General features: G+C 48.3%; 2 protein-coding genes across 2 annotated transcripts in view; both read right to left on the reverse strand.

The window, feature by feature from the left end:
• LOC140132370 (cytochrome P450 2C20-like) overlaps positions 1-10,283 on the reverse strand; it is a 60,389-nt gene extending 50,106 nt beyond the window's left edge. Inside the window, exon 1 of the mRNA XM_072151054.1 lies at positions 10,197-10,283. The gene's annotated coding sequence lies outside the window, so the exon portion shown is untranslated. The remainder of the gene's footprint in view (positions 1-10,196) is intronic.
• The window catches only part of LOC140132369 (uncharacterized), a 30,082-nt gene continuing 11,961 nt past the window's right edge, over positions 8,544-26,664 (reverse strand). The window contains exons 15-20 of the mRNA XM_072151051.1: positions 25,732-25,827; positions 13,499-13,594; positions 13,293-13,394; positions 11,084-11,189; positions 10,455-10,571; positions 8,544-10,137 (exon numbers count right to left, since the gene is read on the reverse strand). Of these exons, the coding sequence (XP_072007152.1) occupies positions 10,059-10,137; positions 10,455-10,571; positions 11,084-11,189; positions 13,293-13,394; positions 13,499-13,594; positions 25,732-25,827 (596 nt within the window). The 3' untranslated portion in view covers positions 8,544-10,058. The remainder of the gene's footprint in view (positions 10,138-10,454; positions 10,572-11,083; positions 11,190-13,292; positions 13,395-13,498; positions 13,595-25,731; positions 25,828-26,664) is intronic.

Consider the following 26,664-nt stretch of genomic DNA (forward strand, 5'->3'; position numbering starts at 1 on the left):
TACCATGTGCAGTGTACTATGTGCAGTGTACTATGTGCAGGGGATGTACTATGTGCAGGGTGTGTACTATGTGCAGGGTGTGTACTATGTGCAGGGTGTGTACTATGTGCAGGGTGTGTACTATGTGCAGGGGGTGTACTATGTGCAGGGGGTGTACTATGTGCAGGGGGTGTACTATGTGCAGGGGGTGTACTATGTGCAGGGGTTGTACTATGTGCAGTGTGTACTATGTGCAGGGGATGTACTATGTGCAGGGTGTACTGTGTGCAGGGGGTGTACTGTGTGCAGGGGGTGTACTATGTGCAGGGGATGTACTATGTGCAGGGGATGTACTATGTGCAGGGTGTACTGTGTGCAGGGGGGTGTACTATGTGCAGGGTGTGTGCTATTTGCAGGGTGTTTGCTATGTGCAGGGGGTGTACTATGTGCAGCGTGTGTACTATGTGCAGGATGTGTACTATGTGCAGGGTGTGTACTATGTGCAGGGTGTGTACTATGTGCAGGGTGTGTAGTATGTGCAGGGGGTGTACTATGTGCAGGGGGTGTACTATGTGCAGGGTCCTGTGTACTATGTGCAGGGGGTGTACTATGTGCAGGACGTTTACTATGTGCAGGGTGTGTACTATGTGCAGGGTGTGTACTATGTTCAGTGTGTACACTATGGGGCACATTTACTTACCCGGTCCAGTCGCGATCCAGCGGCGGGTTCTCCGGCGCTGATTCGGGTCCGGCCGGGATTCACTAAGGTCCGTGCGCCGATATTCACAAGGTGTCGCTGCTGCGCTGAGGTCCGTCGGAGTTCACCTTCTTTTTTCTGGTGTATGTGAGTGCTTGATCTTGCGACACAAATGGCTTTTTAAATTCTGCGTTTTTTCCAAATCCTTCGGATGTCCGGTGGCCACGCCCCCGATTTCTGTCGCGCGAAAGTCGGCCAAAAATCGATCGCGTGCGCCACAATCCCGTGAAATACAGCGCGAAGCAGAAATATTCGGGAAAAACCCGACGGATTCGCGGCTGCGGACCCTTAGTAAATGTGCCCCTATGTGTAGTGTGTACTATATGCAGGGTGTGTACTATGTGCAGGGGGTGTACTATGTGCATGGTGTACTATGTGCAGTGTGTACTATGTGCATGGTGTGTACTATGTGCAGGGTGTGTACCATGTGCAGTGTACTATGTGCAGTGTACTATGTGCAGGGGATGTACTATGTGCAGGGTGTGTACTATGTGCAGGGTGTGTACTATGTGCAGGGTGTGTACTATGTGCAGGGTGTGTACTATGTGCAGGGGGTGTACTATGTGCAGGGGGTGTACTATGTGCAGGGGGTGTACTATGTGCAGGGGTTGTACTATGTGCAGTGTGTACTATGTGCAGGGGATGTACTATGTGCAGGGTGTACTGTGTGCAGGGGGTGTACTGTGTGCAGGGGGTGTACTATGTGCAGGGGATGTACTATGTGCAGGGGATGTACTATGTGCAGGGTGTACTGTGTGCAGGGGGGTGTACTATGTGCAGGGTGTGTGCTATTTGCAGGGTGTTTGCTATGTGCAGGGGGTGTACTATGTGCAGCGTGTGTACTATGTGCAGGATGTGTACTATGTGCAGGGTGTGTACTATGTGCAGGGTGTGTACTATGTGCAGTGTGTACTATGTGCAGGGGATGTACTATGTCCTGGGGGTGTACTATGTGCAGGGGGTGTACTATGTGCAGGGGGTGTACTATGTGCAGGGTGTACTATGTGCAGGGGGTGTACTATGTGCAGGGTGTGTACTATGTGCAGGGTGTGTACTATGTGCAGGGTGTGTACTATGTGCAGAGTGTGTACTATGTGCAGCGTGTGCAATGTGCAGTGTGTACTATGTGCAGGGTGTGTACTATGTGCAATGTGTACTATGTGCAGGGTGTACTATGTGCAGTGTGTACTATGTGCAGGGGGTGTACTATGTGCAGGGTGTCTACTATGTGCAGGGTGTACTATTTACAGTGTGTACTATGTGCAGGTGGTGTACTATGTGCAGGTTGTGTACTATGGGGGTCATTTACTAAAGGCCCGATTCGCGTTTTCCCGACGTGTTACCAGAATATTTCCGATTTGCGCCGATTGTACCTGAATTGCCCCGGGATTGTGGTGCACGCGATCGGATTCTGGCGCATCGGCGCCGGCATGCGCGCGACGGAAATCGGGGGGTGTGGCCGAACGAAAACCCGACGTATTCGGAAAAACCGCCGCATTTAAAAACCGAAAAAGTGTCGCTTGGGGAGCGCTTACCTTCACCTGGTCCGAGGTGGTGCATTCCGGCGCGATGAGATGACTTTCAGCGCAGCAGCGCCACCTGGTGGACGGCGGAAGAACTACATTCATAAATCCCGGACGGACCCGAATGCAGAGCAGAGAACGCGCCGCTGGATCGCGACTGGACCGGGTAAGTAAATGTGCCCCTATGTGCTGCATGTACTATGTTCAGGAGGTGTACAACGTGCAGTGTGTACTATGTGCAGGGTGTGTACTATGTGCAGGGGGTGTACTATGTGCAGGGGGTGTACTATGTGCAGGGGGTGTACTATGTGCAGGGGGTGTACTATGTGCAGGGGGTGTACTATGTGCAGGGTGTACTATGTGTAGCGTGTACTATGTGCATGGTGTGTACTATGTGCAGGGTGTGCTATGTGCTGGGGTTGTACTATGTGCAGGGTGTGTACTATTTGCATGGTGTGTACTATGTGCAGGGTGTACTATGTGCTGTGTGTACTATGTACAGGGTGTGTACTATGTGCAGGGTGTGTACTATGTGCAGGGTGTGTACTTTGTGCAGGGGGTGTACTATGTGCAGGGGGTGTACTATGTGCAGGGGGTGTACTATGTGCAGTGTGTGTACTATGTGCAGTGTGTACCATGTGCAGTGTGTACCATGTGCAGTCTGTACTTTGTGCAGGGTGTACTATGTGCAGGGGGTGTACTATGTTCAGGGGGTGTACTATGTGCAGGGGATGTACTATGTGCAGGGTGTACTGTGTGCAGGGGGTGTACTATGTGCCGGGTGTGTACTATGTGCAGGGTGTGTACATTGTGCAGGGGGTTTACTATGTGCAGGGGGTTTACTATGTGCAGTGTGTGTACTATGTGCAGTGTGTGTACTATGTGCAGTGTGTACCATGTGCAGTGTGTACCATGTGCAGTCTGTACTTTGTGCAGGGTGTACTATGTGCAGGGGGTGTACTATGTTCAGGGGGTGTACTATGTGCAGGGGATGTACTATGTGCAGGGTGTACTGTGTGCAGGGGGTGTACTATGTGCCGGGTGTGTACTATGTGCAGGGTGTGTACATTGTGCAGGGGGTTTACTATGTGCAGGGGGTTTACTATGTGCAGTGTGTGTACTATGTGCAGTGTGTACCATGTGCATGGGGTTTACTATGTGCAGTGTGTGTACTTTGTGCAGGGTGTGTACTATGTGCAGGGGGTGTACTATGTGCAGGGGATGTACTATGTGCAGGGTGTACTGTGTGCAGGGGGTGTACTATGTGCAGGGTGTGTACTATGTGCAGGGGATGTACTATATGCAGGGGGTGTACTATGTGCAGGGTGTACTATGTGCAGGGTGTGTACTATGTGCAGGGTGTGTACTATGTGCAGGGGGTGTACTATGTGCAGGGGGTGTACTATGTGCAGGGTGTACTATGTGCAGTGTGTGCTATGTGCAGGTGTGTACTATGTGCAGTGTGTACTATGTGCAGTGTGTACTATGTGCAGGCTGTGTACTATGTGCAGGGTGTGTACTATGTGCAGGGTGTGTACTATGTGCAGGGTGTGTACTATGTGCAGGGTGTACTTTGTGCAGTGTGTGAACTATGTGCAGGGCGTTTACTATCTGCAGGGTGTACTATGTGCAGGGTGTACTATGTGCAGCGTGTGCTATGTGCAGTGTGTACAATGTGCAGGGTGTGTACTATGTGCAGTGTGTTTACTATGTGCAGGGTGTTTACTATCTGCAGGGTGTTTACTATCTGCAGTGTGTACTATGTACCCTGTGTTCTATGTGCAGGGGGTGTACTATGTGCAGGGGGTGTACTATGTGCAGGGTGTGTATTATGTGCAGCATGTACTATGTGCAGGGGGTTAACTACGTGCAGTGTGTGTACTATGTGCAGGGGGTGTACTATGTGCAGTGTGTACTATGTGCAGGGTGTTTATTATGTGCAGTGTGTTCTATGTGCAGGGTGTGTACTCCCCCGAGCACGTCCTCGAGTTCCTGCTTAGATGCGCATTCGCCGGCACAGAAACTATAATGTCAGCAGGCGGCGACGTTGCCCCATCATAGTTTCTCTGCCTGCAGATCACATAGACATGCACCTGCCGGCCCGGCCGGTAACCCAAAAGAGGTGCTGCAGGGAGAAGCACTATCGGCAAATGTGGAGGAATAGTTGCTTTTGGCATAGTTTGGGGGCCCTGTGACTATTGGCATAGCGACGGGGCACTGATACAATGGGCTAGTGGTTGACTTGATTATTTGCTACTGTAGGGGCTCATACTTGCCACAACGCTCTCACTGGTTATTGAACAATACATTCAGCTTTGTGGTTGCCCTGAAAAGGCTGATTATAATAGTAACACTGTATAAATGTAACTACTGAGCAGCATGAGATACACTTATACAGTACTAAAATGACATTCGGCCCCTTTAATGCAACATCCTTGATATAGTATATTATCTATTCTATAATAACAGCAAAGTAATAACCAAATAATCTGATAAACCTTTATAAACAGATAATATATTGCCACAAGTCCAAGAGATTCCACTGAAGCCAAACTAATAAATATCTAATCCAATGTCTGAGGAAACTGAGCGGAACAAGAGACGGACATCATGATGAGACGCGCCGCTCCGTTCACAGAACTTGGATGAGATTCTCATTGATTCTTGGAATAAGAAAACATTACTGTACATTAACACCAACAATATTGAGAACATCCAGACCCAACCGACCCCTATCCCTAACCTTGGGGAGAACATTGTATAAAAAAGAAAGCACAGGTACAAACCAAGTGCATTTTATTTTACAGGGTCAGAAGATTCATCTCATTATCATTACAACAATGTAAGCAGCTCCCCCCCTAATTGTTACCAAGTCATGTGTAGTGTGTGGAGATGTGCTAAGGCTAATAAATGACAAGCCATATATGATCTGTGAATAACAAGAAAATGCAGCTGGCACCGTCGATAATATCTGGAAATATGGTATATAGCAATTTATTCAGAAAACTTTACATTTGTCACAGTTCAAAGCCATACATGGAGCTACATCCACAGTACACAGCCATACATGGAGCTACAGTCACAGTACACAGCCATACATGGAGCTACAGCCACAGTACACAGCCATACATGGAGCTACATCCACAGTACAGCCATACATGGAGCTACAGCCGCAGTACACAGCCATACATGGAGCTACAGCCACAGTACACAGCCATACATGGAGCTACAGTCACAGTACACAGCCATACATGGAGCTACAGTCACAGTACACAGCCATACATGGAGCTACAGTCACAGTACACAGCCATACATGGAGCTACAGTCACAGTACACAGCCATACATGGAGCTACAGCCGCAGTACACAGCCACACATGGAGCTACAGCCGCAGTACACAGCCATACATGGAGCTACAGTCACAGTACACAGCCATACATGGAGCTACAGTCACAGTACACAGCCATACATGGAGCTACAGCCGCAGTACACAGCCACACATGGAGCTACAGCCGCAGTACACAGCCATACATGGCGCTACAGCCGCAGTACACAGCCATACATGGAGCTACAGCCACAGTACACAGCCATACATGGAGCTACAGCCACAGTACACAGCCATACATGGAGCTACAGCCACAGTACACAGCCATACATGGAGCTACAGCCACAGTACACAGCCATACATGGAGCTACAGCCACAGTACACAGCCATACATGGAGCTACAGTCACAGTATACAGCCATACATGGAGCTACAGTCACAGTACACAGCCATACATGGAGCTACAGCCGCAGTACACAGCCACACATGGAGCTACAGCCGCAGTACACAGCCATACATGGAGCTACAGTCACAGTACACAGCCATACATGGAGCTACAGTCACAGTACACAGCCATACATGGAGCTACAGCCGCAGTACACAGCCACACATGGAGCTACAGCCGCAGTACACAGCCATACATGGCGCTACAGCCGCAGTACACAGCCATACATGGAGCTACAGCCACAGTACACAGCCATACATGGAGCTACAGCCACAGTACACAGCCATACATGGAGCTACAGCCACAGTACACAGCCATACATGGAGCTACAGCCACAGTACACAGCCATACATGGAGCTACAGTCACAGTACACAGCCACACATGGAGCTACAGCCGCAGTACACAGCCACACATGGAGCTACAGCCGCAGTACACAGCCATACATGGCGCTACAGCCGCAGTACACAGCCATACATGGAGCTACATCCACAGTACACAGCCATACATGGAGCTACAGTCACAGTACACAGCCATACATGGAGCTACAGTCACAGTACACAGCCATACATGGAGCTACAGCCGCAGTACACAGCCACACATGGAGCTACAGCCGCAGTACACAGCCATACATGGAGCTACAGTCACAGTACACAGCCATACATGGAGCTACAGTCACAGTACACAGCCATACATGGAGCTACAGTCACAGTACACAGCCATACATGGAGCTACAGCCGCAGTACACAGCCACACATGGAGCTACAGCAGCAGTACACAGCTATACATGGAGCTACAGCCACAGTACACAGCCATACATGGAGCTACAGCCACAGTACACAGCTATACATGGAGCTACAGGAGCAGTACACAGCTATACATGGAGCTACAGCCACAGTACACAGCCATACATGGAGCTACAGCCACAGTACACAGCCATACATGGAGCTACAGCCACAGTACACAGCTATACATAGAGCTACAGCCACAGTACACAGCCATACATGGAGCTACAGCCACAGTACACAGCCATACATGGCGCTACAGCCACAGTACACAGCTATACATGGAGCTACAGCAGCAGTACACATCCATACATGGAGCTACAGCCTCAGTTCACAGCCATACATGGAGCTACAGCTGCAGTACACAGCCATACATGGCGCTACAGCCGCAGTACACAGCCATACATGGCGCTACAGCCGCAGTACACAGCCATACATGGTGCTACAGCAGCAGTACACAGCTATACATGGAGCTACAGCCACAGTACACAGCCATACATGGAGATACAGCCGCAGTACACAGTCCTACATGGAGCTACAGCCACAGTACACAGCCATACATGAAGCTACAGCCACAGTACACAGCCATACATGGAGCTACAGCAGCAGTACACAGCCATACATGGAGCTACAGCTGCAGTACACAGCTATACATGGAGCTACAGCAGCAGTACACAGCCATACATGGAGTTACAGCCACAGTACACAGCCATACATGGAGCTACAGCCACAGTACAGCCATACATGGAGCTACAGCCGCAGTACACAGCCATACATGGAGCTACAGCCACAGTACAGCCATACATGGAGCTACAGCCGCAGTACACAGCCATACATGGAGCTACAGCAGCAGTACACAGCTATACATGGAGCTACAGCCACAGTACACAGCCATACATGGAGCTACAGCAGCAGTACACAGCTATACATGGAGCTACAGCCACAGTACACAGCCATACATGGAGCTACAGCCACAGTACACAGCCATACATGGCGCTACAGCCACAGTACACAGCCATACATGGAGCTACAGCAGCAGTACACATCCATACATGGAGCTACAGCCTCAGTTCACAGCCATACATGGAGCTACAGCTGCAGTACACAGCCATACATGTCGCTACAGCCGCAGTACACAGCCATACATGGCGCTACAGCCGCAGTACACAGCCATACATGGAGCTACAGCAGCAGTACACAGCTATACATGGAGCTACAGCCACAGTACACAGCCATACATGGAGCTACAGCCACAGTACACAGCCATACATGGAGATACAGCCGCAGTACACAGTCCTACATGGAGCTACAGCCACAGTACACAGCCATACATGGAGCTACAGCTGCAGTACACAGCTATACATGGAGCTACAGCAGCAGTACACAGCCATACATGGAGTTACAGCCACAGTACACAGCCATACATGGAGCTACAGTCGCAGTACACAGCCATACATGGAGCTACAGCCACAGTACACAGCCATACATGGAGCTACAGCCACAGTACAGCCATACATGGAACTACAGCCACAGTACACAGCCATACATGGAGCTACAGCAGCAGTACACAACCATACATGGAGCTACAGCCACAGTACACAGCCATACATGGAGCTACAGCCACAGTACACAGCCATACATGGAGCTACAGCCACAGTACACAGCCATACATGGAGCTACAGCCGCAGTACACAGCCATACATGGAGCTACAGCCGCAGTACACAGCCATACATTGAGCTACAGCCACAGTACAGCCATACATGAAGCTACAGCCGCAGTACACAACTATACATGGAGCTACAGCCACAGTACACTAGTGCTCCGTTAATTACTTAGTTGTGGTGCTTTATATATTTACTGAGTTCTAAGTTTTGTACTGAGCTGATTTCTGGTGCTGTATTTATTTACTTATCTTGGTGCTGGTGCTGTATCTATGTACAGAGCTTAGTTTTGGCGCTGTATTTATGTGTAGGACTTGGTTCGGGTGCCATATTTATGAATACATCTTGGTCCTGGTGTTATATGTTGCAACTTCTGGATCTATGCAGTTGACACAAAATTTGTGTATTTATGGGGTTCTAAAGGGGCAGCGTTTGTCTATAAATTAGAGCCTATAGATCCATAACTAAATTGTCTGTACAGGGAGTTATGGGAATACATTTATTGATAGCCAAATATTTATGTAAAATTTTAGGCTTGAAGGCTATGAAGTCGAAAAAATGTAAATTAAATCACTTTTAGATACAAAAAGGTGGATTTAAATATTGGGGCAGATTTAGTTACCCGGTCCATTCGCGATCCAGTTCCTCCGACGTCCACCAGTTGGCGCTGCTGAGCTGAAGAGCATCGGAACGCACTCAAGTTCACCGGCCTATTCCTAGTGAAGGTAAGCGCGAGTCCCGCGACACTTTTTTTTACAAATGCGGCGTTTTTTCCGAATCCGTCGGGTTTTCGCTCGGCCACGCCCCCCGATTTCCGTCGCGTGCATGCCAGCGCTGATGCGCCACAATCCGATCACGTGCGCCAAAATCCTGGGGCAATTCAGGGAAAATCGGCGCAAATCGGAAATATTCGGGTAACACGTCGGGAAAACGCGAATCGGGCCCTTAGTAAATGACCCCCATTATGTTAATATAAATTGTAGATTAAACATTGTAAATGAAGTAGATACACAACAGACTTCTCACTCCTAAAGTAGGGATCCTGTTCAAAATTTGAAATGCACCCCTGTACATAACCAAGCTGAGAGCGCCCCCTGTGGTGGAAAATATCAATACTTCAATATCAATAAATTTATAGAGAAATATAAAACATAAAATCAAATCCTGAAAACAAACAATTCACCTTCTGTGAGAGATGAAAATTTATCATATGCAATAGCAAGGATCCAAATAAGGGACAGGACCAACCGGGCCTGGGGACAGGACTGACAAAAGCAAGGATAGGACGGATGGGGGCAATGATATAGACTATATTGGGTCAGTACTAATGAGGAAGTAAACAGGACTTATGGGGCCCAGACAGAACGGGAGGAGGCGAGGGTAGGACTGGTGGGCCACAGGGGCAGATTGAAGGAAGCGAGGGTAGGACTGGTGGGCCACAGGGGCAGATTGAAGGAAGCGAGGGTAGGACTGGTGGGCCACAGGGGCAGATTGAAGGAAGCGAGGGTAGGACTGGTGGACCACAGGGGCAGTTGCTGTGATGAGTGACTGCTCCTTGGGTACTTTTGGGTCTTCTCTCGGCCTCTTCATTGCCGGCTCTTGGTGGGACACTGGATCTTGTATCCAACCACATAGGCCTGGACGTAGACCCTCACCTGGTTTATTCTGTTAGGGGGGGGGAAACAAATGAAAGATATCGAAATTAAGTCCAGCGCTCGTCTCACCTGTTACTAATATTAGATCCTGGTGCACGGACAACCACCCCAAAGTTCAGGGCTGCGCATAGGAAAAGCAGGGAAATTCTCCAGAACCAGGCCGCCACATTGTATGTTAACAACTATTTGGATCAATAAAGTTTTCTAAGACATTTTTATATGTACTGGATCAATAAAGTTTTTCTGATATTTAAATTAGGACTTCATCCTCCACCACAAGTGGCAGCAGTGCGGGGGTGACCCTGGTCCCAGTAATTTTTACACTACCTGTACTTGGTGCAGAGCTGAGCCCCCAGAGGGCCGCAGCGCTCCACGTAGCTCTCCCTCACCCCCTGCCGGGTGGCTCGCGCTTTGCTCAGCCTGGTTGTTACAATGGGACAAGTCCTGCAAGAAATAAGAGGAGGTCATGACCCATCACATGGAGCAGGACATCAGCCCTGGGGCGGCAGAAGGTCCATGCAGGGGCAAGGGGCGCCATTTGTTTACCATTCATTATGTGACAAAATGAATTTAGTGATCACAACATTTTTACATTGGGCACAGAATTAATAGTTGTCATCACAAAATCAATTTTATTCTCACAAATGTAGTTTTTGTCCACTCAGAATAACATCACACAAATCATCTTCACAAAATAATTCTGTGATGCCGTTTATACCCGGTGTACAAAATGACTTCTGAGTCACAAATTATCATTTTTTTACAGCAAAATGTCATTTTCGCACAAAATTAAAATTTTTGTTAATTTTGTACAAAAATTATTTGTCACCCAAATTCATTAAAGTCACAAAATGCATTTTTGTAACACAGAATTCATTTTGTCATTTTTCATCTCGTCACGAAAAAGTTTAGTTCAGAAGTTATGATGCCCCAGAGCCCCTCCCCTTGGCACTTACAGCTTCTCGCAGCGATGCCCGGCCGTGCCCTCCGCACACTCACACTTATTGAAGGGCTTGCAGGAGGCTCCGTGTTGGCAGGGGGGGACACACGGCTCCGTCACCACTGGAAGAGACCACCAGACAAATGGATTATATCTAAGTATAACATCCTGACACATTGGGGGTCATTTACTAAGGGCCCGATTCGCGTTTTCCCGACGTGTTACCCGAATATTTCCGATTTGCACCGATTTTCCCTGAATTGCCCCGGGATTTTGGCGCACGCGATCGGATTGTGGCGCATCAGCATGCACGCGATGGAAATCGGGGGGCGTGGCCGAACGAAAACCCGACGGATTCGGAAAAACCGCCGCATTTAAAAAACCGAAAGTGTCGCAGAGCTTGCACTTACCATCATCCAGGATAGGCCGGTGTATTTGAGTGCGTTCCGATGCTCTTCAGCGCAGCAGCGCCATCTGGTGGACGTCGGAGGAACTACCTTAATGAATCCCGGCCGGACCCGAATCCAGCGCAGAGAACGCGCCGCTGGATCGCGAACGGACCGGGTAAGTAAATCTGCCCCATTGTTACGATGCTCCTGTAGCTTCAGTGTCCAGAGTTACAGTTGGCCCTGATTTGGTATTTCTGGAGCCCCCAAGAAAAATACCCCTTTCTCCGCACTGGTGTCTCTTTGGCCCCAAGTGATCGTTTTTTGTTATTTATGGGAGCTACGTAGCAACAGCCCATACGGGGAGGTCTCCCGTCCAGGGGTAAGACCCTCTTAGCCGACACAGTTTCCTTCTTTCAAACCCTTTTCAATCCACAATATTCAAATTGAAGCTTAGAGAACAGACCCCCCCCCCATCCCAACCTCATCTAACCAATACCCCTCCCTATGTGGGTTATATAAACCCAAAACATCTGTATCTCTTGTAAGTTTTATAGTTACTGTCACAGTTTCACACTGTGTAATCTGCTCCATGTCCCGGAGGCTTTCTCCCTATGTCTCCCTCTTGTGTTACTCCCTTTCTGATGTTTTTGCTGGAAACACGTAGAACAAATGTTATGGGATAAAATGTTCTGATTCTTGGTTTCTGGACTCAATTAAAACAGTTACAAATAAACAAACATTATGGGAAAATCCAAGGATCTAAACTTCCCTCAAATGTAAACAATGGTGATACATTGTAGCAAAGCAGCAGAGAGCAGATCATGGAGCATTGTCACTGGCGGGCACCGTGCCAGTCACTACCAGTCCCAGTCCCCACACCAGTCCCAGGTGCCTGACAGTTCTCTCCTCCTCTCATAGATCAGGCCGAGTGATCGGTGAGTAACTAAACCTAACGCTGATTCTCTAGGACTTGACTGCCAACCAGTGTTAGGCTCTGATGGGGGGATCGGGTCACTCTGCAGCACGGGTGGGATGGACGGGCACATTCTCACTGACAGAGCCAAAGAGTCACTGTCACAGCTTGGTGGGGGCCCCTTATGAGTAAAATGGTGGGGCCCTGGGGTGTGCACCCCTGGAGCCCTCCCTATAACTTGGCCCTGGGTATTATGTAAAAGGGAAAGGCTTTACATAATCAACACCTTGTCCTGAGCCTTATAGCAGCAGCCGCCCCCTCAGTGCCGGACCCCTCAGTGCCGGACCCCTGAGGTGCCGGACCCCTGAGTGCCGGACACCTGAGTGCTGGACCCCTGAGGTGCTGGACCCCTGAGGTGCCGGACCCCTGGGTGCCGGACCCCTGAGTGCCGGACCCCTGAGTGCTGGACTCCTGAGGAGCCGGACCACTGAGTGCTGGACTCCTGAGGAGCCGGACCCCTGAGTGCTGGACCCCTGAGGTGCCGGTGGGGTGCTGGACTCCTGAGGTGGAGTGCTGGACTCCTGAAGAGCCGGAACCCTGAGGTGCCGGACCCCTGAGTGCCGGATCCCTGAGTGCTGGACTCCTGAAGAGCCGGAACCCTGAGGTGCCGGACCCCTGAGTGCCGGATCCCTGAGTGCTGGACTCCTGAAGAGCCGGAACCCTGAGGTGCCGGACCCCTGAGTGCCGGATCCCTGAGTGCCGGATCCCTGAGTGCCGGATCCCTGAGTGCCGGATCCCTGAGTGCTGGACCCCTGAGTGCTGGACCCCTGAGTGCCGGATCCCTGAGTGCTGGACCCCTAAGTGCTGGACCCCTGAGGTGCTGGACCCCTGAGTGCTGGACCAGGCGCTGATGTGCTCCTCACCTGCTTCACACTGCAGACCCAGGAATCCTGCAGGACAGCGACACACGTTATATCCGGCACAGCGGCCGCTATTCTGACACGGCTTATCACAGCGCACAGGCTCTGGGGGAGAGGAAGAGGGAGACAATGAGCTGCTACACAGAGCACAGGGCTCCACCCATATGTCTACCTGCTGACCAATAACAACACAATTCCACAATCCTCACCTATCTGACAGCGGGCACCAAGCCACCCACTGGGGCACACACACCTATTCACATCAATGCACTTTCCCCCATTCAGGCAGGAGGGCGAGCACAGGGCTAAGAAGGAAGAGAGAGAAGATGGTGGTGTTACATAGGACTGCAGTACACATCTACTACATGATCTGTACTCAGAGATATCACTGTGTTATCTGTGGTGTTACATGGGACTGCAGGACACATCTACTACATGATCTGTACTCAGAGATATCACTGTGTTATCTGTGGTGTTACATGGGACTGCAGGACACATCTACTACATGATCTGTACTCAGAGATATCACTGTGTTATCTGTGGTGTTACATAGGACTGCAGGTCACATCTACTACATGATCTGTACTCAGAGATATCACTGTGTTATCTGTGGTGTTACATAGGACTGCAGGACACATCTACTACATGATCTGTACTCAGAGATATCACTGTGTTATCTGTGGTGTTACATGGGACTGCAGGACACATCTACTACATGATCTGTACTCAGAGATATCACTGTGTTATCTGTGGTGTTACATGGGACTGCAGGACACATCTACTACATGATCTGTACTCAGAGATATCACTGTGTTATCTGTGGTGTTACATAGGACTGCAGGTCACATCTACTACATGATCTGTACTCAGAGATATCACTGTGTTATCTGTGGTGTTACATAGGACTGCAGGACACATCTACTACATGATCTGTACTCAGAGATATCACTGTGTTATCTGTGGTGTTACATAGGACTGCAGGACACATCTACTACATGATCTGTACTCAGAGATATCACTGTGTTATCTGTGGTGTTACATAGGACTGCAGGACACATCTACTACATGATCTGTACTCAGAGAGATATCACTGTGTTATCTGTGGTGTTACATAGGACTGCAGGACACATCTACTACATGATCTGTACTCAGAGATATCACTGTGTTATCTGTGGTGTTACATGGGACTGCAGGACACATCTACTACATGATCTGTACTCAGAGGGATATCACTGTGTTATCTGTGGTGTTACATAGGACTGCAGGACACATCTACTACATGATCTGTACTCAGAGATATCACTGTGTTATCTGTGGTGTTACATTATGGGGCGCCATTTGTTCACAGTGCATTTTGTGACACAGAATCCATTTTGTAAGCACAGAATAATTTTGTGTTCACAAAATATTCTGCTTGAAGACAAAATACATTACACTTGCACAAAACTACACATCTACTTTTAGTGAACACCAAATTTATTTTGTGCATACATATTAGATTATGTGAACAAAAAAATTATTTTGTGTTTACAGAATAATTTTTTGTGACACAGAATTAAATTTTGTAGACACAAAACTTGTCCTGTGACACAGATTTTTTATTTTGTGGCACAGAATAATTCTTTTTAACAAAATGACTTTTGTATAAGAGTCTTTTCAAAATTTCATTTCTGTACTACAAAATGCCATTCTGTGAGACAAAACTCTTATTGTGTACAACAAAAACTATTTCTGTGATACAAAATATAATTTTGTGTAACAGAATTCTACTTCTGTACTACAAAATACCATTCTGTGTGACAGAATTTTACTTCTGTACTACAAAATGACATTCTGTGTGACAGAATTCTTATTCTGTGTGACAGAATTCTACTTTTGTACTACAAAATACCATTCTGTTTGACAAAATTCTTCTTCTGTACTACAAAATACTATTCTGTGCGACAGAATTCTACTTCCGTACTACAAAATGCCATTCTGTGCAACAGAATTCTACTTCCGTACTACAAAATGCCATTCTGTGCGACAGAATTCTACTTCTGTACTACAAAATGCCATTCTGTGCGACAGAATTCTACTTCCGTACTACAAAATGCCATTCTGTGCGACAGAATTCTACTTCTGTACTACAAAATGCCATTCTGTGCGACAGAATTCTACTTCTGTGTTACAAAATACTATTCTGTGCGACAGAATTCTACTTCTGTACTACAAAATGGCATTATGTGCAACAGAATTCTACTTCTGTACTACAAAATACTATTCTGTGCGACAGAATTCTCCTTCTGTACTACAAAATACTATTCTGTGCGACAGATTTTTACTTCTGTACTACAAAACACCATTCTCTGCCACAGAATTCTACTTCTGTACTACAAAATGGCATTATGTGCGACAGAATTCTACTTCTGCACTACAAAATACTATTCTGTGCGACAGAATTCTACTTCTCTACTACAAAATACTATTCTGTGCAACAGATTTTTACTTCTGTACTACAAAATACCATTCTCTGCCACAGAATTCTACTTCTGTACTACAAAATGGCATTATGTGCAACAGAATTCTACTTCTGTACTACAAAATACTATTCTGTGCGACAGAATTCTACTTCTGTACTACAAAATACCATTCTGCGAAACAGAATTCTTATTCTGTGCTGATCTCCTGCACATTGTACTGTATATACACAGGAAAGTGTCTGCTCTGAGAAGTTACTGTACATGATATTTCCTCGTGGTGTAAAGGACCTTTGATGACGTCATCGCCACGTGACTTGTGTGGGAGGAGCAACTCTAGCGTTACACAGGAACCATGGAGATCCCTGGTAGAAGTTGCAGTCCTGAGCAATAGAGGAGGTGGGGTGCAGGGAGAGGAGGAGGTGGAGTGCAGGGAGAGAAGGAGGTGGGGAGCAGGGAGAGGAGGAGGAGGAGGTGGGGTGCAGGGAGAAGAGGAGGTGGGGTGCAGGGAGAGGAGGAGGTGGGGTGCAGGGAGAGGAGGAGGTGGGGAGCAGGTAGAGGAGGAGGTGGGGAACAGGGAGAGGAGAAGGTGGGAGGCAGGGAGAGGAGAAGGTGGGGAGTCAGGGAGAGGAGGAGGTGGGGAGCAGGGAGAGGAGGAGGAGGAGGTGGGGAGCAGGGAGAGGAGAAGATGGGGTGCAGGGAGAAGAGGAGGTGGGGTGCAGGGAGAGGAGGAGGTGGGGAGCAGGGAGAGGAGGAGGTGGGGAACAGGGAGAGGAGAAGGTGGGAGGCAGGGAGAGGAGAAGGTGGGGAGTCAGGGAGAGGAGGAGGTGGGGAGCAGGGAGAGGAGAAGGTGGGGTACAGGGAGAGGAGAAGGTGGGGTACAGGGAGAGGAGAAGGTGGGGTGCAGGGAGAGGAGGAGGTGGGGAGCACGGACAGGAGGAGGTGGGGTGCAGGGAGAGGAGGAGGTGGGGAGCAGGGAGAGGAGGAGGTGGGAAGCACGGACAGGAGGAGGTGGGGTACAGGGAGAGGAGAAGGTGGGGTGCAGGGAGAGGAGGAGGTGGGAAGTCAGGGAGAGGAGAAGGTGGGGAGTCAGGGAGAGGAAAAGGTGGGGAGCATAGAGAGGAGGAGAAGGTGGGGAGCAGGGAGAGGAGAAGGTGGGGTGCAGGGAGAGGAGAAGGTGGGGTGCAGGGAGAGGAGGAGGTGGAGTGCAGGCAGAGGAGGAGGTAGAGTAAAGGCAGCGGAGAAGATGGGGAGCAGGGAGAGGAGGAGGTGGGGAGCAGGGAGAGGGGTGCAGAGTGACATGGATGTAATGTGGGGTGCAGGGGGACATGGATGTAATGTGGGGTGCAGTGTGACATGGATGTAATGTGGGTGCAGGGTGACATGGATGTAATGTGGGGTGCAGGGTGACATGTATGTAATGCGGGGTGCAGGGTGACATGGATGTAATGTGGGGTGCAGGGTGACATGGATGTAATGTGGGGAACAGGGTGACATGTATGTAATGTGGGGTGCAGGGTGACATGGGTGTAATATGGTGTGCAGGGTGACATGGGTGTAATATGGGGTGCAGGGTGACATGGATGTAATGTGGAGGTGCAGGGTGACATGGATGTAATGTGGAGGTGCAGGGTGACATGGATGTAATGTGGTGTGCAGGGTGACATGGATGTAATGTGGGGGTGCAGGGTGACATGGATGTAATGTGGGGGTGCAGGGTGACATGGATGTAATGTGGGGGTGCAGGGTGACATGGGTGTAATATGGTGTGCAGGGTGACATGGGTGTAATATGGGGTGCAGGGTGACATGGATGTAATGTGGAGGTGCAGGGTGACATGGATGTAATGTGGAGGTGCAGGGTGACATGGATGTAATGTGGTGTGCAGGGTGACATGGATGTAATGTGGGGGTGCAGGGTGACATGGATGTAATGTGGGGGTGCAGGGTGACATGGATGTAATGTGTGGGTGCAGGGTGACATGGATGTAATGTGAGGTGCAGGGTGACATGGGTGTAATATGGGGGTGCAGGGTGACATGGATGTAATGTGGGGTGCAGGGTGACATGGATGTAATGTGGGGGTGCAGGGTGACATGGATGTAATGTGGGGAGCAGGGTGACATGGATGTAATGTGGGGGTGCAGGGTGACATGGATGTAATATGGGGTGCAGGGTGACATGGATGTAATGTGGAGGTGCAGGGTGACATGGATGTAATGTGGGGTGCAGGGTGACATGGATGTAATGTGGGGTGCAGGGGGACATGGATGTAATGTGGGGTGCAGTGTGACATGGATGCAATGTGGGGTACAGGGGGACATGGATGTAATGTGGGGTGCAGGGTGAGATGGATGTAATATGGGGGTGCAGGGTGACATGGATGTAATGTGGGGGTGCAGGGTGACATGGATGTAATGTGGGGTGCAGGGTGACATGGATGTAACGTGGGGTGCAGGGGGACATGGATGTAATGTGGGGTGCAGTATGACATGGATGCAATGTGGGGTACAGGGTGACATGGATGTAATGTGGGGTGCAGGGTGAGATGGATGTAATATGGGGGTGCAGGGTGACATGGATGTAATGTGGGGGTGCAGGGTGACATGGATGTAATGTGGGGTGCAGGGTGACATGGATGTTATGTGGGGGGTGCAGGGTGACATGGATGTAATGTGGGGTGCAGGGTGACATGGATGTAATGTGGGGTGCAGGGTGATATGGATGTAATGTGGGGTGCAGGGTGACATGGATGTAATGTGGGGTTCAGTGTGACATGGATGCAATGTGGGGTACAGGGTGACATGGATGTAATGTGGGGGTGCAGGGTGACATGGATGTAATGTGGGGAGCAGGGTGACATGGATGTAATGTGGGGGTGCAGGGTGACATGGATGTAATGTGGGGTGCAGGGGGACATGGATGTAATGTGGGGGTGCAGGGTGACATGGATGTAATGTGGGGGTGCAGGGTGACATGGATGTAATGTGGGGAGCAGGGTGACATGTATGTAATGTGGGGTGCAGGGTGACATGGGTGTAATATGGGGTGCAGGGTGACATGGGTGTAATATGGGGTGCAGGGTGACATGGATGTAATGTGGGGGTGCATGGTGACATGGATGTAATGTGTGGGTGCAGGGTGACATGGATGTAATGTGAGGTGCAGGGTGACATGGGTGTAATATGGGGGTGCAGGGTGACATGGATGTAATGTGGGGTGCAGGGTGACATGGATGTAATGTGGGGGTGCAGGGTGACATGGATGTAATGTGGGGTGCAGGGTGACATGGATGTAATGTGGAGGTACAGGGTGACATGGATGTAATATGGGGTGCAGGGTGACATGGATGTAATGTGGGGTGCAGGGTGACATGTATGTAATGTGGGGAGCAGGGTGACATGGATGTTATGTGGGGGGTGCAGGGTGACATGGGTGTAATGTGGGGGTGCAGGGTGATATGGATGTAATGTGGGGGTGCAGTGTGACATGGATGTAATGTGGGGTGCAGGGTGACATGGATGTAATGTGGGGAGCAGTGTGACATGGATGTAATGTGGGGTATAGGGTGACATGGATGTAATGTGGGGTGCAGGGTGACATGGATGTAATGTGGGGTGCAGGGTGACATGGATGTAATGTGGGGTGCAGTGTGACATGTATGTAATGTGCGGTGCAGGGTGACATGGATGTAATGTGGGGGTGCAGGGTGACATGGATGTAATGTGGGGGAGCAGGGTGACATGGATGTAATGCGGGGTGCAGGGTGACATGTATGTAATGCGGGGGTGCAGGGTGACATGGATGTAATGCGGGGGTGCAGGGTGACATGTATAATGTGGGGGTACAGGGTGACATGGATGTAATATGGGGGTGCAGGGTGACATGGGTGTAATGTGGGGGTGCAGGGTGACATGGGTGTAATGTGGGGTACAGGGTGACATGGATGTTATGTGGGGGTGCAGGGTGACATGGGTGTAATGTGGGGTACAGGGTGACATGGCAGTTATGTGGGGGGTGCAGGGTGACATGGGTGTAATGCGGGGTTCAGGGTGACATGGATGTAATGTGGGGGTGTAGATCAGTCTCTACATTGAGGATCAGGATTTTCCCCATCAGGAATAGCAGGTCCTGGGGGATAGGGGGAGCCGCTTCTTTAGCCCATTAGGATTTAGCATCCTTTATATAAAGCAAACTAAATGCTGGATGGCAAAACCGGGTCCCTGAGCCCACAAGGTTTTGGGTAGTAAGAGATCTCCTTAAAGGGGTTTTCCCATGAAATAAAGTTCTCACATTTCAATTTTTACACAATAAAGATCATTTTAACCCCTTACTGTACAATGTTACTCAGTGTTATTGGTGTTTTAGCTCCTATCACTCAGTGATGGTCGGTGTAAGACTCCAGAGTGTGAGTGGGGTCTCTCTGAGCAGACACTTCATGATCCCTCGGTGCTGTGAGGGGGGACTCTCTGAGCAGACACTTCATGATCCCTCTGTGCTGTGAGCGGGGACTCTCTGAGCAGACACTTCATGATCCCTCTGTGCTGTGAGCGGGGACTCTCTGAGCAGCCACTTCATGATCCCTCTGTGCTGTGAGCGGGGACTCTCTGAGCAGACACTTCATGATTTCTCTGTGCTGTGAGCGGGGACTCTCTGAGCAGACACTTCATGATCCCTCTGTGCTGTGAGCGGGGACTCTGAGCAGACACTTCATGATCCCTCTGTGCTGTGAGCGGGGACTCTCTGAGCAGACACTTCATGATCCCTCTGTGCTGTGAGCGGGGGCTCTCTGAGCAGACACTTCATGATCCCTCTGTGCTGTGAGCGGGGACTCTCTGAGCAGACACTTCATGATCCCTCTGTGCTGTGAGTGGGGACTCGCTAACAGACACTTCATGAGTCCTCTGTGCTGTGAGCGGGCACTCTCTGAGCAGACACTTCATGAGTCCTCTGTGCTGTGAGCGGGGACTCTCTGAGCAGACACTTCATGAGCCCCTGTGCTGTGAGCGGGGACTCTCTGAGCAGACACTTCATGATCCCTCTAGTGCTGTGATGGGGAATCTCTGAGCAGATACTTCATGAGTCCTCTGTGCTGTGAGTTCCTGTGAGCTCACAATGTGCTTAGATTATAAGGGTACAGGGTTTATCTACACTTTCATTTACCTTCTGAACATTCACTAGTTTCTGAGACATAGAAAGAGATGAGACAGATCAGAGATGATGAGATCCATGAGATGCCTATTACACACAATGAGGCAGATTTATCAAGCTGTCTAAAAGTCAGAATATTCCAAGTTGCCCATGGCAACCAATTATAGCTCAGTTTTAATTTCACCAGTGCTCATGAATATTTTAAAGGGGAGCTGTGATAGGAATATTCTGACTGCTCGATAAATCTTCCCCAATGACACTCTCAGCTCTGCTACATCTCACACACAGAGTCAGCTCTGCTATATGCCTCCCCTCCCCTTGATAAAGATCTTTTTAGGTAGATCTATTATGGTAGGTTTCCTTTAACGAATGTCAGATAGCATACGGCTGCCGTGAGGCGATTGAAATGTATGGGGAACGTATATATGTGCCGTATATACATCGGCTGTATATACGTCCTCCATACCTTCCAGTGAATGTAGCCTTAAACCATTCCTAGAAAGGTTATAACAAATATGCATTTCCCTTTCCCCCCTAGAGTTTACATTGTTTATATTATAAGGATTGTGATTGGTCAGAATTGAATTTGCATTGTACCAGGGACTCGTCTATGCTCACACGTTTGGTGGGGGTATATGCCTGGGCAAACTTGGCACTAAAATGATCTAATATGGGCCTGACCTTAAATAACCGATCATAACTGGGGTCACCTCTGGGTGGGCACTGTGTGTTGTCAGTGTAGTGCAAAAACTTATGGATGGCTTCAAAGCAAAACCTGCTCATCGCCGTGCGGAACATCGAAATGTGGTATCTGTGCAACAGTAGTCCCTGATCGATGGCTTCTTTACAATCCCCATAAGGAGTATTATGCCCCAATACTTCTGCATCTCTGCTGCAGTGAAAGGGGTTCACCTGTAGGGCTGTGCATAAAATGATGAGGGGTTTTGGGCAATGTATTGTGCAGCGTAGAGATTGGTCTGGACTACAATTAAATTCAACAGCTCCTCATCAAAAAGAAAACTTTAAAAAGTCCAGAGCTCTGAGCCCTGCCGTGTCAAATATAATTCCAGGTTGGCCCAAACAGTCGGGGATAACAGTGAGGGGTATAATTATCTGGGGCTACCCATGTGGGGTCAGTGGAAGCCGCAGACACGTCAATCACAGAAGTCCCAGGCACAGGAACCCTATGGCGCCTTCTCGGAGGTCCTTCCAGGTCACTGGAAGATAAGCAGGAGGATGATGATCAGTAAAAGGGGACATCACCCCCACTAGCTGACTCGGTGTCAGAGGCCGTCATGTTGTATGTCTCCAGCACGGTGTACACCTTCTGAGACATTGCACACAAATAAATAAGTGTGCACCAGAAAAAAACTAGAGAACGTACACGGACAAGCCGCACAGATGGCACACACAAAAAATAGCTAAGTGCACCCAACTACAGGTACACCTACGGCGCTCCGGAAAAAAATAATACCAGGCACCAAAAAAAACCTATGTGCACGGCGCAAAATGGCGCTTCAGATGCACCTAACTGGCCTAAGACAACCTAACTACCGCTAAAGATACCGCTATTCACACAGCGCACTGAAAAGTGCGTCCAGTGCAGAACAACGCTAACACAGCGCACTGAAAAGTGCGTTTGGGTTCAGAAGGGACAGACAGGAGATGGGAAAAATGGAGGACAAGTGTGATCACGCATGGTGATCACACAGGGAACACACAGGACGCAGGAGGGAACAGATAGGGATCAATAGAGATAAGATAGGAAAAATGTGTTTTGGTGCACACAGTAACGCTCTGCTCATCTCTCCAGCGGTACCAAACCAAAATGGTGCCGCTAGAGGAAGGAGCTAAAAACACGCTGCAATCAGCGATCAGCGGGCGGGACTGATCCGATTGGTTGGGTGACGTTGGCTGGAGGTTCTCCTGCCTCAGTCACCTGCATCCCATCGTGATGTCACCACATCACGTGACTTGGTGGCACGGGATAGCCCCGGTGCACTTGCGCCATACTAGAACAGTGCTGAGCGCTAATCCCCGGGAGCCAGCGCCGTATTAGCAAGGGGTTAATTACTTCATTTATTTGGTAATTTTGTATTTACTAACTTTTTGATGCAACAAAAAATTTCACAGTGACAGAATGCATTTTGTGAGACAGAATGAATTCCGTGTGACAGAATACATTTTGTGAATTTTGTATGACAAAATGCATTTTGTCTGACAAAATTAATTTCGTGTGACAGAATGTATTTTGTGAATTTTGTATGACAAAATGCATTTTGTGTGACAAAATTAATTCTGGGTTACAGAATACATTTTGTGAATTTTGTATGACAAAATGCATTTTGTGTGACAGAATGCATTTTGTGAGACAAAATTAATTCTGTGTTACAGAATACATTTTGTGAATTTTGTATGACAAAATGCATTTTGTGTGACAGAATGCATTTTGTAAGACAAAATTAATTCTGTGTTGCAGAATAAATTTTGTGAATTTTGTATGACAAAATGCATTTTGTGTGACAGAATGCATTTTGTGTGACAGAATGCATTTTGTGAGACAAAATTAATTCTGTGTGACAGAATACATTTTGTGAATTTTGTATGACAAAATGCATTTTGTGAGACAGAATTAATTCCTTGTGACAGAATACATTTTGTGAATTTTGTATGACAAAATGCATTTTGTCTGACAAAATTAATTCTGTGTGACAGAATGTATTTTGTGAATTTTGTATGACAAAATGCATTTTGTGTGACAAAATTAATTCTGTGTTACAGAATACATTTTGGGAATATTGTATGACAAAATGCATTTTGTGTAACAAAATTAATTCTGTGTGACAAAAAAATATTGTGTGTGACACAGAATCGTATTTTGTGCGACAAAATGGCATTTTGTAGTCAAACAATTATATTTTGTGACACAAAATACATTCTGTTCACACAAAATAAACTGCATCACAAAATTATTTTTGTGCATTCTGTGAAAGTCTAATTGATTTTGTGCACACAATAATGATTTTTGTAATGACAAAAGGCAATTTGGGTTGATAAATATTACTTTTGTAAGCACAAAACAGATTTTGTGATGACAACATTGAATTCTGTGTCCATAGTATGAATTCTGTGATCACAAAATTAATTTTGTGCCACTGAACACATTTTGTTGCACAGAATACATTCTGCACAAACGGCGCCCCATATTACATAGGACTGCAGGACACATCTACTACATGACCTGTACTCAGAGATATCACTGTGTTATCTGTGGTGTTACATAGGACTGCAGGACACATCTACTACATGATCTGTACTCAGAGATATCACTGTGTTATCTGTGCTGTTACATAGGACTGCAGGACACATCTACTACATGATCTGTACTCAGAGATATCACTGTGTTATCTGTGCTGTTACATAGGACTGCAGGACACATCTACTACATGATCTGTACTCAGAGATATCACTGTGTTATCTGTGCTGTTACATAGGACTGCAGGACACATCTACTACATGATCTGTACTCAGAGATATCACTGTGTTATCTGTGGTGTTACATAGGACTGCAGGACACATCTACTACATGATCTGTACTCAGAGATATCACTGTGTTATCTGTGGTGTTACATAGGACTGCAGGACACATCTACTACATGATCTGTACTCAGAGATATCACTGTGTTATCTGTGGTGTTACATAGGACTGCAGGACACATCTACTACATGATCTGTACTCAGAGATCACTGTGTTATCTGTGGTGTTACATAGGACTGCAGGTGACATCTACTACATGATCTGTACTCAGAGATATCACTGTGTTATCTGTGGTGTTACATAGGACTGCAGGACACATCTACTACATGATCTGTACTCAGAGATATCACTGTGTTATCTGTGGTGTTACATAGGACTGCAGGACACATCTACTACATGATCTGTACTCAGAGATATCACTGTGTTATATGTGGTGTTACATAGGACTGCAGGACACATCTACTACATGATCTGTACTCAGAGATATCACTGTGTTATCTGTGGTGTTACATAGGACTGCAGGGCACATCTACTACATGATCTGTACTCAGAGATATCACTGTGTTATCTGTGGTGTTACATAGGACTGCAGGACACATCTACTACATGACCTGTACTCAGAGAGATATCACTGTGTTATCTGTGGTGTTACATAGGACTGCAGGACACATCTACTACATGATCTGTACTCAGAGATATCACTGTGTTATCTGTGGTGTTACATAGGACTGCAGGACACATCTACTACATGATCTGTACTCAGAGATATCACTGTGTTATCTGTGCTGTTACATAGGACTGCAGGACACATCTACTACATGATCTGTACTCAGAGATATCACTGTGTTATCTGTGGTGTTACATAGGACTGCAGGAGACATCTACTACATGATCTGTACTCAGAGATATCACTGTGTTATCTGTGGTGTTACATAGGACTGCAGGACACATCTACTACATGATCTGTACTCAGAGATATCACTGTGTTATCTGTGGTGTTACATAGGACTGCAGGTACCATCTACTACATGATCTGTACTCAGAGATATCACTGTGTTATCTGTGCTGTTACATAGGACTGCAGGACACATCTACTACATGATCTGTACTCAGAGATATCACTGTGTTATCTGTGGTGTTACATAGGACTGCAGGACACATCTACTACATGATCTGTACTCAGAGATATCACTGTGTTATCTGTGCTGTTACATAGGACTGCAGGACACATCTACTACATGATATATACTCAGAGAGATCACTGTGTTACATGGGACTGCGTCTTGTGTACATACGTGTCAGGCATTGCTCTCCGCTGTATCCTGACGGGCACTGGCAGGTATCTGGGGCCACACATCGTCCTCCGTTAGCGCAGGGCAACTCACAAACAGCTACAAGAGAGAAGTTATCAGCCGTGACCCTACAGATGTGCAGGGTGTGTACTATGTGCAGTGTGTGTACTATGTGCAGGGTGTGTACTATGTGCAGGGTGTGTACTATGTGCAGGGTGTGTACTATGTGCAGGGTGTGTACCATGTGCAGTGGGTGTGTACCATGTGCAGTGGGTGTGTACCATGTGCAGTGGGTGTGTACCATGTGCAGGGGGTGTGTACCATGTGCAGGGGGTGTGTACCATGTGCAGGCGGTGTACCATGTGCAGGGGGTGTGTACTATGTGCAGGGCGTGTGTACTATGTGCAGGGCGTGTGTACTATGTGCAGTGTGTACTATGTGCAGGGTGTGTACTATGTGCAGGGTGTGTACTATGTGCAGTGTGTACCATGTGCAGGCGGTGTACCATGTGCAGTGGGTGTGTACCATGTGCAGTGGGTGTGTACCATGTGCAGGGGGTGTGTACCATGTGCAGGGGGTGTGTACCATGTGCAGGGGGTGTGTACCATGTGCAGGGGGTGTGTACTATGTGCAGGCGGTGTACCATGTGCAGGGCGTGTGTACTATGTGCAGGGGGTGTGTACTATGTGCAGGGTGTGTACTATGTGCAGTGTGTACTATGTGCAGGGGTGTACTATGTGCAGTGTGTACTATGTGCAGTGTGTACACTATGGGGGTCATTTACTAAGGGCCCGATTCGCGTTTTCCCGACGTGTTACCCGAATATTTCCGATTTGCGCCGATTGTACCTGAATTGCCCCGGGTTTTTGGCGCACGCGATCGGAATTTGGCGCATCGGCGCCGGTATGCACGCGACGGAAATCGGGGGGCGTGGCC

This window comes from Engystomops pustulosus, chromosome 5 (genome assembly GCF_040894005.1).
Source record: "Engystomops pustulosus chromosome 5, aEngPut4.maternal, whole genome shotgun sequence".
Classification (NCBI taxonomy): domain Eukaryota; kingdom Metazoa; phylum Chordata; class Amphibia; order Anura; family Leptodactylidae; genus Engystomops; species Engystomops pustulosus.